At 55.9% G+C, this 12,622-nt stretch overlaps 1 protein-coding gene across 4 annotated transcripts; it reads left to right on the forward strand.

Annotated features, from left to right (window-relative positions):
• Positions 1 to 108: 108 nt before the first annotated feature.
• Positions 109 to 11,919, forward strand: SPINDOC (spindlin interactor and repressor of chromatin binding). 4 transcript variants are annotated; one of them, XM_067037471.1, is made up of 7 exons: positions 109 to 378; positions 3,708 to 4,037; positions 4,116 to 4,265; positions 4,417 to 4,575; positions 4,714 to 4,914; positions 10,466 to 10,564; positions 11,114 to 11,197. In XM_067037471.1, exons 1-6 carry the CDS (start codon positions 252 to 254, stop codon positions 10,522 to 10,524), a joined length of 1,026 nt encoding a protein of 341 aa, XP_066893572.1. In that variant the 5' UTR covers positions 109 to 251; the 3' UTR covers positions 10,525 to 10,564; positions 11,114 to 11,197. The 4 variants fall into 4 exon arrangements, with proteins under 4 accessions (XP_066893572.1, XP_058925951.1, XP_058925952.1 ...); XM_059069968.2 differs by lacking the exon at positions 10,466 to 10,564 and having other exon boundaries at positions 11,114 to 11,919; XM_059069969.2 differs by lacking the exon at positions 10,466 to 10,564 and having other exon boundaries at positions 4,417 to 4,560; positions 11,114 to 11,919.
• Positions 11,920 to 12,622: the final 703 nt, after the last annotated feature.

The following is a 12,622-nucleotide window of genomic DNA, read 5'->3' on the forward strand; positions in this document are numbered from 1 at the left end:
GGGCGGGCCCGCAGCGGGCCGGCCGGGCGGGCGCCGACAATGAGCCTCCATAAAAGGGAGCGGCGGGGGGCTAGAGCCCCGGATTGAGCCCTCCCTGCCCGGGGTCCCGACGCTCCCGTCGCAGGCTGGGCCGGCGAGCGGCGGGCGGCGGGGAGGGGGCTGCTCGGGGCGAGAGGCGGCCGCCGGCTTGCGCGCAGGCCTGCGCGCCAGTCCTCCGGCGTCCGGTCACCGAGAGCCCCCCCGGCCGCGCCATGGCCCTGAAGGCCGAGGGCGCCGCGCTCGACTGCTTCGAGGTGACGCTCAAATGCGAGGAAGGGGAGGACGACGAGGAGGCCATGGTGGTGGCCGTAATCCCGCGGCCCGAGCCGATGCTCAGAGGTGAGAATGGGAGGGGAATCCCACTTCCGCGTCACGGTCCGGGGCTCGGGCTTCCCCCCCACACGAGTCGGGGGTCTGGGTACCCCCTCCCGTACCTCCAGTCTGGGGCCCAAGCGCCCCCACTCCACTCCGGCCTGGTGCCCGGGCACCCCCTTCCCCCTTCTGTCTGAGGCCCTGGCGCCCTCTTGTTCCACCCCCAGCGGGGTTTGGAATCTCAGGCCTCCCCGAATTCCCCCTCCCCCACCCCCGCCCAGGGTCTGGAGCCTTCGATCCACGCCCCGCGAGCTCCGGATCTTCCGGTGCCCGAGCGCCCCCTCGCCCGGGCCCAGCACGACGGCTTCGAGGAGACGCTGGCGGGTCCCACCCCTCCCCCACTCCCCCTCCTCACTTCCCCCTCCCCCCACACACACAGCGGAGGCAGAGGCAGAGGCAGGGGCAGGCCCAGGGGCTAGGCCGTGTTCTAGGCCGAGGGGCGGCAGGGCCTCCACGCCGGAGTTAGGGGCCCCGCACCTTGGTGTCCGGAGCGATTCGGTAGGTGAAGGTAGGCGCCGTTGTAGCCCGCCAAAAGGTGGATTTTAAGGGCACTCCGTGCAGAAAGCTTTCCTCCGCCCCGCTCACCATTCCCGGGCCTTGCACTTGCATAAGCTACAGGTGTCACATTCTAGCGCTGCAAGGGTGAAAGGGGTTGCATAGGACACCTAGTTTTGGAAAAGGAGTGCTTGCTACGGGCGCCCTCGCCACTCTAGAAGGGGATTGGCCTGCGTTGGGGGGGGTGAGGAGCAGTCTGGGAGCACTCGCTTTCCCCTCCTCCCTCACCGATTTCTCCAGTTCTCAGGATCTTGCAAACCCTACGAAAACAAAGAGCCACCTCAGTGGAAGACACACTATTCATAAAAATGCAAAATCTTTTCATTCCTAGATACCCTGTTCCTCAGGGGGACAGTACCCAAAAGGTTGAGAGCAAGGCCATTCATTTAGCCTCAGCAGGACATGGTGATGTCTCCCTGCACTGCCTCTCCTTTTTGGAATCAAGAGTGCTATAAAATGAGCGAAATAAAGGCCACTACCCTTCTCAGAGCTTTCAATCCAAAAGAGAGGTTCTTTCTGTACTTCTGCTAATATTTCTCCAGTGCTTAGTGCCAGGCTGTCTCAGTTAACCCTCTCAACAGCCCTGTGAGAGCATCCTCCTTCCCCAGAGAAGTGAATTCATTCAACAAGTATTTGGGGGCACCTCTTATATGTCAGGCACTGTTTCAGGCTGGGCATGCTAATCGTTATAAACAAAGTCGAAACTCTTCTGTTCTGAAACATATATGTAGATACTAATGACCAAAGATAGATGAAGATAAATAAATGTATAGCATGTCAGGTAGTTCAGAGAACAGGAAATCAAAGTAAGGAGAAAAGAGTGAGGGTGTTTCATTTGGAATATCAAGTGGTCGGGAAAGCCTTCTTTAATAAGGTGAATTTTGAACACAGACCAAAAAAAGCGAGGGAGAGAACCCTGTAGATAATTGGAGGTTAAGAATTTTCGGCAGAGGGAATAGCAAGTACAAAGGTCCTGAAGCAGAAGCTTCTTGAAAGATTTGGGGTGGGAAAGAAAAACAGACGAATTCAAGGTTTTTGGCCTGAGCGACTGGAAGGATGGATTTCCCATTTGCTGAGGTGGAAAGACTGGAGTGCAGGCCTGTGGGAGATGGGGAGTTAAGGTTTGAACATGGCAAGTTTGAGAAGTTTATGACATATTGAAGCACAGATGTCAGATGGTAAGTAAGACATGTGAATCTAAATTTCCTGGGAGAGTCTGGTTAGAGGTATAGACATGGGAGTTGTCAGTAGGCAGGCACTGGGATGAGACCACCAGAGGAAGGAGGTGGATAAAGATGGGGTCCCAGGACCGTTGTGGAACGCTCCAGTGATTCCAGTTTGGAGACTGAGTCATTCCTCATCAAACTGCTTAATGCCACCTCATGCCAGGCACTGTGCTGAGTGCTGGAGATACAGTTGTGAAGGATCAGAAATCCATGCTGTCTTGGACCTACAGTGTAGTCAGGAAGCAAAGGGAACGAGTAGGACATGAAGCAGTGAGGGTAACAGGGAGCTCAGGTGGGGCAGATGGCAGCTTTCTAAGGGATGGCAGACAAGCCTTGGGTGAGAAGATGGCTCTGTTCCGGAGACGGGACTGGCACGGGCACCCGAAAAAGAGCTCCAGTCAAGTAAGAGAAGAACCAATAGAAGGTGGTGCCCTGGAGTCCAAGGGACAAAAATCAAGATGGAAGAAGCCATCTGTCAAAGGACAAAGTTGAAGAGCTGACTGCTGGGTTTAGCATTGGTGACCTTGACAAGAGCTGTTTTGGAGGAGTGGTGGGAAAGAAAGCCCAACTGCAACCAAGGGATTCCTGCCTACGGTCACATGGGAGAGGGGTACAACCCAGCCTTGGAGCTAGACCTTCTGAGACCAAGCTGGTTCTCAGACCCATTTCAAATGCCACCTCTTCCAGGCAGTCCCCAGGTGTTAGGGTCTCCCATATTTGTCTTTCGCTCCACCTTCTCAGGTGGGAGGGAGGTGCAGCCACAAGGGTTCAGAAGCACTGAGCTGCCAGGCTAACGTGGATCTGAGCCTGCATCCTTTGCTGAGCTGAGAAGGGTTCCCATCCTGTCGGAGCTTATGGTCCACGTGCACAGGGAACAGGTGCTGTGTCGACCAGTAGGGACGAGCGAAGTCACCGCTGCAAAGGCTTTGGGAGGGGAGGCTATTTCCGACAGGATGGGAGGCCTCTTGAAGGGGCCTCAACAAGTGGAGGAACAGGCATGGATGCCATTCACTGACCCCAGAAGGCTCATTGAGCGTCTCCTTTCCTACGTGCCAGGCCCTGAGGGGACAGTAAGATGACAAAATTTACCATTCTTGTCCTCAGGGAAGTGCTTCACCGTGGCCTGGTAGTCGCATATGGATATAATCACCTGCCAGGGGTGGGAGGTCAGGAAGGCTTCACAGGGCTGAGGATTTGAGCAGGGCCATGAAGGAAGTAGAGAAGTTTGCCAGACTGATGGGCTGTCAAGGCCGAAGACATGCAGGAACGCAGTCTTTTGGAAATACCTGTTGGACCTGTGGTCCGAGACTAGATTGAGGTAGCAGGATGCCGAGGCATGTAGGCTGTGTTTATCGTGGCTAGTGCCGTGTGGGCTCCAGGGGAAGGGAGAAAGAGACTCTAGGTGGGAAAGTTCCTTCCCTACATATGCCACCAGGTTTGGGGATTCCTGTTCTCTGTATTGTCTGTTGTGGGCACCTTTACTGACAGTCCCCACCCCCTCCTCTCCCTCCGTAGTGGCCCAGCAGGAGAAGACCCCGCCGCCAAGGCCCAGCCTGCTAGAGGCAGGCGGTGATGGCTGTGAGGAGCCCAGGCAGCAGGTGTCTTGGGAGCAGGAGTTCCTGGTGGGGAGCAGCCCGGGAGGCAGCGGGCGGGCGCTGTGCATGGTGTGTGGGGCCGAAATCCGGGCCCCCTCGGCGGACACGGCGCGCACCCACATCCTGGAGCAGCACCCTCACACCCTGGACCTGAGCCCTTCCGAGAAGAGCAATATCCTGGAGGCCTGGAGTGAGGGGGTGGCCCTTTTGCAAGACTTCAGGGCCGAGCAGCCATCCCCACCCCATTCAGGTAGCTGGGCTGGGGGAGGGGTGGAGGGGGAAGGAAAAGTCAGGACTCTTGTTGCTCACTGGCATCTGCCCCCTTCAGACTCAGGCCAGGAGATCGAAGTGGACCTAGACTCCGACCCAGACCCTGCTGAAATGCCAGCAGAGATTGTCGTTTTCCTCGACTCCGAGGACAACCCCTCCCTCCCTAGAAGGAGCCGGCCCAGGGGACTCCGCCCTCTGGAGCTTCCTGGTCAGTCATCCCAAAGCCTCAGAGGCTGAGTTGGGGGGAAGGGGAAGCTTGGGCCCTGCCATCTGGGTGGAGAGAGGCTGCTGGGCAGGTACCTTCAGCAGCCCTGTGGTTACGGCAATCAGGCCTCTTAAAAAGGTCTTGTGTTTTGCAGCGGCCCCTGTCCCAGAGCCGGTAAGCAAGAAGCCACGTGGTCAGAGATGGAAGGAGCCCCCTGGGGAGGAGCCGGTCAGAAAGAAAAGAGGCAGACCCATGACCAAAACCCTGGACCTGGACCCAGACCCGGACCCGGACCCAGGTGAAGGCGAGGAAGGTGTGGGCTCCGGGAGGAAAGCCAGGACCCTGGGGGGGTGGGGGGATGTGTGGCAGAGGGCAGCTGCACCTCGGCTGAGGCCGTGGGCTCAGCGCTTGGGAGTCTGACCTCACAGTTCCATCCTGTCCTCCCTTCCAGATCCCCCCTCACCTGACTCACCCACTGAGACTTTTGCGGCTCCCGCTGAGGTCCGACACTTCACCGACGGCAGCTTCCCCGCTGGCTTCGTCCTCCAGCTCTTCTCCCACACCCAGCTCAGGGCCTCAGACAGCAAGGACCCGCCCAAAGAGGGGAAAGTGGCAGAAGGAGGCCTTCTCCAGCCGGAAAGTCCCTCCCCAGGTGAGCCCCTGAGAGGGGACGACAAGTGGAGGGTCAGGAAGGCCGCCTCCCTGGGGTGTGGCCTCCACGAGGCTGCTTGGCAGCAGAGCCCAGGGTAGAGGTGGCTGGTGCTCCAGTCCCCTGGGAGAGGGGCCGAGGGCAGGTGGATTTAAATACAGTGGCCAGCCAGAGAGCTGAGTTTTTTTGCGAGCTCCTTGGGAGTGTCCTGGCTGGTTGTTAGGTTGGGTTAGGCCAGTGCTCCCCAAAGCCTGACACCCATCACCACAGTTAAGGTTGATTCCAGCTGGAGTGTGAGGTGCCCACCTTGGCCCCGGTGGACCAGGGGCCTAAATGGGACCGATGGCAGAATAGACGGGGCGAACACTCAGCAGACACCTCAGCTCAGTGTATGTCTAATAATAGCAGTAAGCGCTTGAGTTTTTATCATGTTGTCCGGTTTTAAGAAACTTTCATATGCAGCTCATCTGGCCCTTATAAAAGTATCTTTTCCAGATGGACCGACTGAGTCTCAGAGAGATGGTTCCTCCTCTACGGTCCTTGTATTCATTTCCTGAGACTGCTGTAACAAACTACCACAAACTTCGTGGCTTACAACAACACAGATACACTACTTTTTGGTCCCGGAGTTCAGAGGACTGGAATGGGTCTCCCTGGACTACAGTCAGGGTGTCAGCAGGGCTGAGTTCCTTTCTGGCTCCTAAAGGAGGAAGTCTTGCCTCTTCCAGCTTCTAGCAGCCGCCTGTGTTCCTTGGCTTGTGCCCTCCTGCCATCTTCAGAGCAGGCCGTGGCCAGTGCAGTCTTTCTCAGGATGCCATTTTTGGATCTGACTCTTCTGCCTTCTCCTTCCCCTTTAAAGACCCTTGTGATTACACTGAGCCCACCCAGATCACCCAGATCTCTATTTTATTTTAAAGATGGCTGATTAACAATGTCAGTTCCATCTATAGTCTTAATTCTCCCTTGCTGTGTAAGATACCATATTCACAGGTCCTGGGGATTAGGACTTGAACATCTTTGGGGGACCGGTATACTGCTACCACAGTCACGTAACCCAGCAGTAGCAGAATTGAGATGAGACCGGCCTGTGTTCCAGCAGGGCAGGTTTGAGCCTCGTTCCTCTCTCTCTTCGTCTTGCCAGGCCAGGCCCTGCTCGCAGCATCTCAGACGCAAAAAATGGTTTTTCTTTTTTTTTTTTTTTTGGCTGCATTGGATCGTCGTTGCTGCACACAGGCTTTCTCTAGTTGTGGCGAGTGGAGGCTACTCTTCATTGCGGTGCGCGGGCTTGTCATTGCAGTGGCTTCTCGTTGCGGAGCACAGGCTCTAGGCGCGCGGGCTTCAGTAGTTGTGGCTCGCGGGCTCTAGAGCGCAGACTCAGTAGTTGTGGCGCACAGGCTTAGTTGCTCCACGGCACGTGGGATCTTCCCAGACCAGGGCTCGAACCCGCGTCCCCTGCATTGGCAGGCGGATTCTTAACCACTATGCCACCAGGGAAGCCCCAGAAAATGGTTCTTGAAGGAGTGAATGTGTGACACAAAGAGTGCCTCATCCCGCCTGCCTGAAATGGGCATTTGGAGTTGGAGCCCTGAGAAGGATGGCACACGGGCTGCTGGAGGCTCCCCAGAGCAGGGCTCTCAAAAAGGAGGTGTACTTTTTGTCTAAAGAAAAAGGCAAACTTGTCACTTCAGCCCACATCACTCAATGGTGACCACTGTCAAAAATTCGGCTTGCATCCTTCAGACCTCTTACAAAGCTCTGTGTGCCCGTCTCTGCACGTGTGCTTTCATCTGTTTACTTTTTACCACTTTTCTAGTCTGGAGGCAGGCCTCACCCCTGTGAGGTTTTTAACTGTCTCAGGTTTCAGCTTGAGTCACCTTCCAGTCCTGCTTCACCAGGACCATGCTCTGCCTGGACTTGAGTGTTTCCCGGGTCCCCTCGTATTGTCAGTGGACCCCTGCTCTAAGTGGCTGATCTCTTCCACTGGCTGATGAGTCTTCTGGTTTCATTCTTGAAAGTGAGGCCTTTGTTTTGACCCCTGGGGTACCCTGTGCCCGAAGCCCACCTGTGTGGAGTGACCAATAGGTGAGAAGGGCATCCTTGAGATCTCAGGTTTATTTGGGTGAGTGGGCAAAGCCTGAGATTTGGGGTTCAGCAAGCTGATTGAATGATATGAGAGGGATGGAGGGGGCTGAGAGGTGTTCCGGCAGAGGCAGGGACCTGTGGAGGTTGGAGACAGTCCAGAAACTGCAGGAGGTACTAAGTGACAACAGCAGCAAGTGTTCCTGCAGCCCAGCTATGGGGAATGACAGGAGTGCCACAGCCTTTGTCCCCAGGAAACTCACAGTCTGCCTAAGGGTACAAGTCAGCAAATAGAGAATAGTGTGGTGCCCACGATGGTTCTGTGTAGAGCACAGGCACCAGACCAGTGGTTTCAGGTTGGCTTGGGGTTTTAAGTACCCAAAGCTCAGATTTCTCAGAAACCTGTGAGGCCTCTACCAGAATGTCTCTACTTTAAGTTGTTTTATTTATTGAAGCTCTCCAAAGATCTTATTTGAGTAAAGATCTTACCACTTTAAAAAAAGATTAAAAATCAAGGATATAAAAGCTGGGGGGCGGGGAGTCACTGTGGTCAGGTCGGCTGACCTGATGGATATGTGTGTCAAGCAGTCAGGGACGACTTGCTGGACTTCCAGGGGCCTCCCAGGCTGAAGGTGGGGAAGGCGTCCCGGCCAGGAGAGGAGGTGAGCCCTGGGGGCCCACTCGCAGACAGTGGAAAAAAGCCTTCTGCTGGCGGCGCATGCGCGTGTGTGCGTGTGTTTTGTGTGTGCGTGTGTGTGTGTGAGCACCTAGAACAGGGCCTGTTGTGTATGTGTGTGCACATAGTAGAAAAAAGCCTCCTGCTGGTGTGGGTGTGTGTGTGTCAGCACCTAGAACAGGGCCGTGTGTGTGTGTGCAGATGGTGGGAAAAAAGCCTCCTGCTGGTGTGTGTGTGTGTGCGTGCGTGCGTGTGCATGTGTGTGTGCGCACGCACGCATGCATACCTAGAATGGCCTGGCACCAAGAAAGCTCTCAGGGAAGATTTTTTGACAGATGAGTAGATGGCGGCTGCCTTCACTTGTCATTCTGGTGGTGACATTTCCAGAGTCTGTGCTCAGAGACAAGCCTTAGTGAGAGACGAGAGAAGTGGGCCCTAGCCACCTCCTGGAGAAGGTGTACGCATTTACACATACATGCACAAGTGTGGAGGAAGGGGAGGGGGATGGAGCTGGGGAAGCAGAGCGGTTTGGGCCAGGAGGGAAGTAGGGGTGGTTCTCAGCTTGGGGTGCTGAGGGGACTCAGCTTGTCCAGGGGACAGAGAAGTCCTCTTGGCTTGCTCTCTGATGGCCTGGGGCTCTACTCATGGACTGCTTCTGAAACAAGATCTCTCTACGTACCTCAGGCCTCGCTCTCCTGAAACTCCCCTCCCCACCACCCACCCCTTTGCCCTCTCTGCTATCAGGAAGAATTGGCACTTAATTCCAATGTACTGAGTCCTTTTAATATATTATTTCCTGAAATCCACAGGACCACCCTATAAAGGATTATTATGTCCACTTTACAGAGGAGGAAACTGAGCCTTGGGCAGGTGTGTTTCGCCCATGTGGCACCCCACCTACAATGAGGGCCAGGAATCAGTTCTCTGTCAGACCAGGAGCTGTTCTTTCCTCTGGGTCTTCCCCATCAGCCTACGCAAAGCTGTGGTTTCTCCCTTCTTGACCCCTCATCCCATCGTAGCCACTGTCCCATTTATCCCCAAGCCTTTTCAGCAAAGCTGGAGAGCTCTTCTATACTGTCTCCAGTCTGTCTTTAGAAGCCACTTGAGTCAAACTCATGCTCACCACCCCACACTAAAATGGCTTTTTTGGCAACATTGCCGTTGACTTCCATAAAGTTAGGTCTGGTGGTCAGTTCTCAGTCCTTATTTTTCCTGACCTGGCAAAAACAAGGAACCCCTCCCTCCTTCCCTCCTTTCCTCCTTCCCGGAAACCCTTTCTGCCCTTGGCCTCTTGGGCAGCAGCATGCCTGGGTTGCACCTGCCTCTCTTGTTCTTTCCTAGCTTCCCAAGTGGGATCCTATGGTTGTTTTTCTTCCCGTTTCTAGAACATACGCTCCTTTGGGTCAGGATGTTTGCCTGTTTCATTTACTGTGATATCCCCAGTGCCCAGCACAGAATAGGTGCTGCTTCTGTATTTGGTGAATGAATGAATGACCCAGCCGTGGGTCAGGATCTGCACTTAAGCCCTGGGTGATCCTGTCCAGGCTCACAGTCCCACCTTTCTCCTCCACCCCAGACCTCTCCCTTCGGTTCCAGCCTCTCTCTTACCCATGTGACGTGTCTGATTGGTTGCCTAAAAGATCCCCCAAACTCGGAGTTTCTGACGGCGTTTCTGAACGGAACCCCCAGTCTCCTCCCCTCACCTCCAGCCACTCTATTCCCCCCCAGTCTTCACTTCCCCAGGAAGCTGGCAGCCCCGTTCTTCACTTTGCTTGGACCAAACCATCAGAGTCACCTTCTGTCTCTCTCAGACCCCACATCTGTCCATCAGCAAATCCTGTTAGCCCCACCTCCGAGTACTCAGAATTGACCCCCGTCACTACCCCTACTGCTGCTACTTTATCCACGCTTCCTTAACAACCTTTGAACTTGTCTCCTGGCTTCTGATCTTTGCCCTCTGTGGTCGGTCTCATACAGCAGCCAGAACCCCTGTTGAAAACACAAGTGGGATCCTGGCACTGCTCTGCTCAGAGCCCTCCAGCACCGTCGCTGTTGCACTTCAGATAAAAGTCAGAGTCTTCGTGGAGACCGGTGGTCCTCAGACCAGGATCTTCACCTCTCCTGCCCACCAGGGCAGGCATCTGCATTTGCTCTTCCTCCCGTCAGGAATGCTGTTCCCCAGCCAGACACGCCGCTGACTCCTTGCTTCCTGTGTGTTTTGCTCACGCGTCAGCTCTGTGAGGCCCTCCCTGCTACCCCGTCCCCTTCCCTGGTGTACTTTTTTACTTTGCTTCTGTCTGTGTGTATCACATTGCATTCTTGCTTCGTTCATCCTGTTTATTGGCTCTCACCACTGGAATGTAAATTCCAGGAAGGCCACTTGGCCTGCTCCGTGTTCTGGGGACCCCCCAGCAACTGGACTAGTGTTAGGCACAGTACAGTTGCCCAGTAAGTTATTGTTGAATTAAGGAGCCAATAAGTAGGCTCCACCTGCCCTCAAGGAGCTTAGAGTTTGTCAGGGAGACAAACCAGCTCATGTGACTACAAAGCAGAATGTGTTCAGTCGCGTGACCCAGTGGCAGCCATTGAGTCACTTTAAACCCCGGCAAACAGCACAGCAAAATTGTACCTGTTTTCTCTGCCAGATTTTAAATCCCTGGGTCTCTAGAAACAGTGCAGGAGAAAACCACAAATAACACAGACGCCACAGCAGTTAACAATCACCGTTTTCTGGCTTTGTTTTTCGATGTAACTTTCGTGCGTGCCCATGCCGAACCGGACATTTTGGTACCTGAACAGTGGCTGTCAGCCGTTCACGGTCCCCTGTCTTAAGGCCCGGTTTTGCCCATTGTGAGTAGCTTCTCCACGCTGCTGTGGTGGACATCTGACCCCTGCATGGTAGGTATTGACCTGGGAGATGAAGAGCCTGGTTGAGGTTCCAGAGCAGAGCTGGATGTTAACCCAGGACTCTCCATCCAGTGCTCTCTCCTCCGCCCTGCGTATTCACCTGGGCGCGCCTTTGTGGGCACAGTCATGTCTTTCTCTGCTTTGGGGTGTTCCCCACCCCACCACCTCTGCCCACACAAGGCAGAACCCATCAGGCTAGGGTGCCCAGTAAGTTCTAGATGAAACAGAGTCAGCTGAAGGTAGTTGAGGGGCGCGGAGTACAGCACTAAGCATCCGTGTGGCAGGATACGTGAGGGAGGAAGCTGCAGAGGGCTGCGCTGCTGCCTGAGGAGGCGTGATGCCCTTGTGGTAGGTGCTGGTCCTGGGATGAACTCGGAGCACAGCCTCCCGCTGTCCCCGGGCTTCTCAGACCACAGGCCCTGGGCTATGGCACTGAAGGCCAGGAAATGGGGGTGTGGCTTACAGAGACCCTCGGGGGACATCCTCAGGGTGGGTTGTCCGGAGGGCCCTGACTCTCTCTCTGCTCCCATCCTTGCCCAGCTCCCCCTCCGGGGCTTCGCGGGACGCTGGATCTCCAGGTTATCCGCGTGCGACTGGAGGAGCCCCCGGCAGTCAACCTCCTGCAAGACTGGTCCAAGCATCCCCAGGGCGCCAAGGGTGTGGGAGCAGGTGACAGCCCAGACTGGCCCGCGGTTCTGTCGGAATCCAGCACCGCTGTCGGGGGGCAGCCAGAGGCAGGGAGTGGCCTGTAGGTTCTTGCTTTCTGGGGGCGGGGGGGGCGGGGAGAGGAGGCATTGTCCCCCTTCGGCTTATCACTCAGAGCTGCCCAGCTCGGCCACCTGATGGAGAGAGTAAAACCGGGTGCCAAGGCAGGATGGAGGAGAGGAAGGTGGGCAGCATCCGCTATGACTCGGGGACGCTGGAAAGTGTCTCCCCGAGGGGAGGCGTGAGGCCAGGCCCTGAGGGGGACGGGGGTGCCGAGGGCTGTCGTGCGGTAGGGCATTGGGCCTATGGAGAACACCCATCCTTTTGCTGACCCAGACCTCTCTGTCCCCCTGACCTCCTCCCACCTTCTCAGCCCCCCACCATTCTCCCTTGGCACAGTGCCTTACGCAAGAGGTGGTCGTGACGGTGTTGAACTGAGTCCCACTACCTCGGGGGACGCCTCTCCTCCCCCACCTGTTTAGGCTCCTAAACCGGGAAGCCTCCATTACCTCTTCCTGTTCCATCCCCGCAGGTGGCGGAAGCAGCCTACCTGGGGGCTCGGTCACTCACACTCTCCTCTTCACCCGTTTTCCTGTTGTATATATCTCCTTTGTTGACAATAAATTATTTTTTTTTATTAAGAGAGTTCCGTCTGGGCCGTCATTGGGGGAAGGGGTTTGCTAGCAGGATATCCAGCCTCCTGGAGCGACCTTGAGGTGGTCCTGGGTGTGAGCCAGAGAGCTGCTGCCCCAAGGGCTGGAACAGGGTCAGGGCAGGCTTTGTTGGGCCAGCAGACCGAGGCCGAGTCAGTCGGCAGCGCGCCTCGCCCCCTCCCCTTACCCGTGCCCTCCAAATGGGGTCAGAAACACCTTTAACGTGTTGTACCTTCTGACTCACTTGGTAAGCCTCTCTGTCCAAGACGGGCCACACTGGGGGGCCCAGGGGAGGAGCTGAGACTTAACATGACCTTTACAAAGTGCCCTGGCTGTGGCCAGCGTGCAGGGGAAGAGAAGCCTCCCCCACCCCCCCCGCCCCAGGAGAGAAGGCAGGCGGTGGGGTCCTGAACGCCCCCAACCTTTCAGCGCTGAACACTCAGCCTCATGGTCTGCCCACCCTCCTCTAGGCTTAACTACACCAAGCCTTTGGCTGGTTTTCCTGTTCCCCGGACCCGGAGATGGGTCCACTTGGATCTCTTCACCAGATTCCTAACCCCTTATCCTCCTAAATTAACCATCACCAGCCAAATCTGTGTAGGGTTGTGTTTTTCCTCTTTGGTGAAGGGGGCTCTCAGATCCCGAACTTGACTGTCCCGTTCAGATTCCAGGGGTGAGAGGGGTGAATAGG

This window comes from Kogia breviceps, chromosome 7 (genome assembly GCF_026419965.1).
Source record: "Kogia breviceps isolate mKogBre1 chromosome 7, mKogBre1 haplotype 1, whole genome shotgun sequence".
Classification (NCBI taxonomy): domain Eukaryota; kingdom Metazoa; phylum Chordata; class Mammalia; order Artiodactyla; family Physeteridae; genus Kogia; species Kogia breviceps.

Excerpts from the sequence above, each read along its gene's own strand:
- SPINDOC (XM_059069968.2), top strand. The coding sequence starts at position 252 with ATGGCCCTGAAGGCCGAGGGCGCCGCGCTCGACTGCTTCGAGGTGACG. Across the intron at positions 4,038-4,115 it reads GCCATCCCCACCCCATTCAG|ACTCAGGCCAGGAGATCGAA; the intron begins GTAGCTGGGCTG and ends TGCCCCCTTCAG. Across the intron at positions 4,266-4,416 it reads CCGCCCTCTGGAGCTTCCTG|CGGCCCCTGTCCCAGAGCCG; the intron begins GTCAGTCATCCC and ends TGTGTTTTGCAG.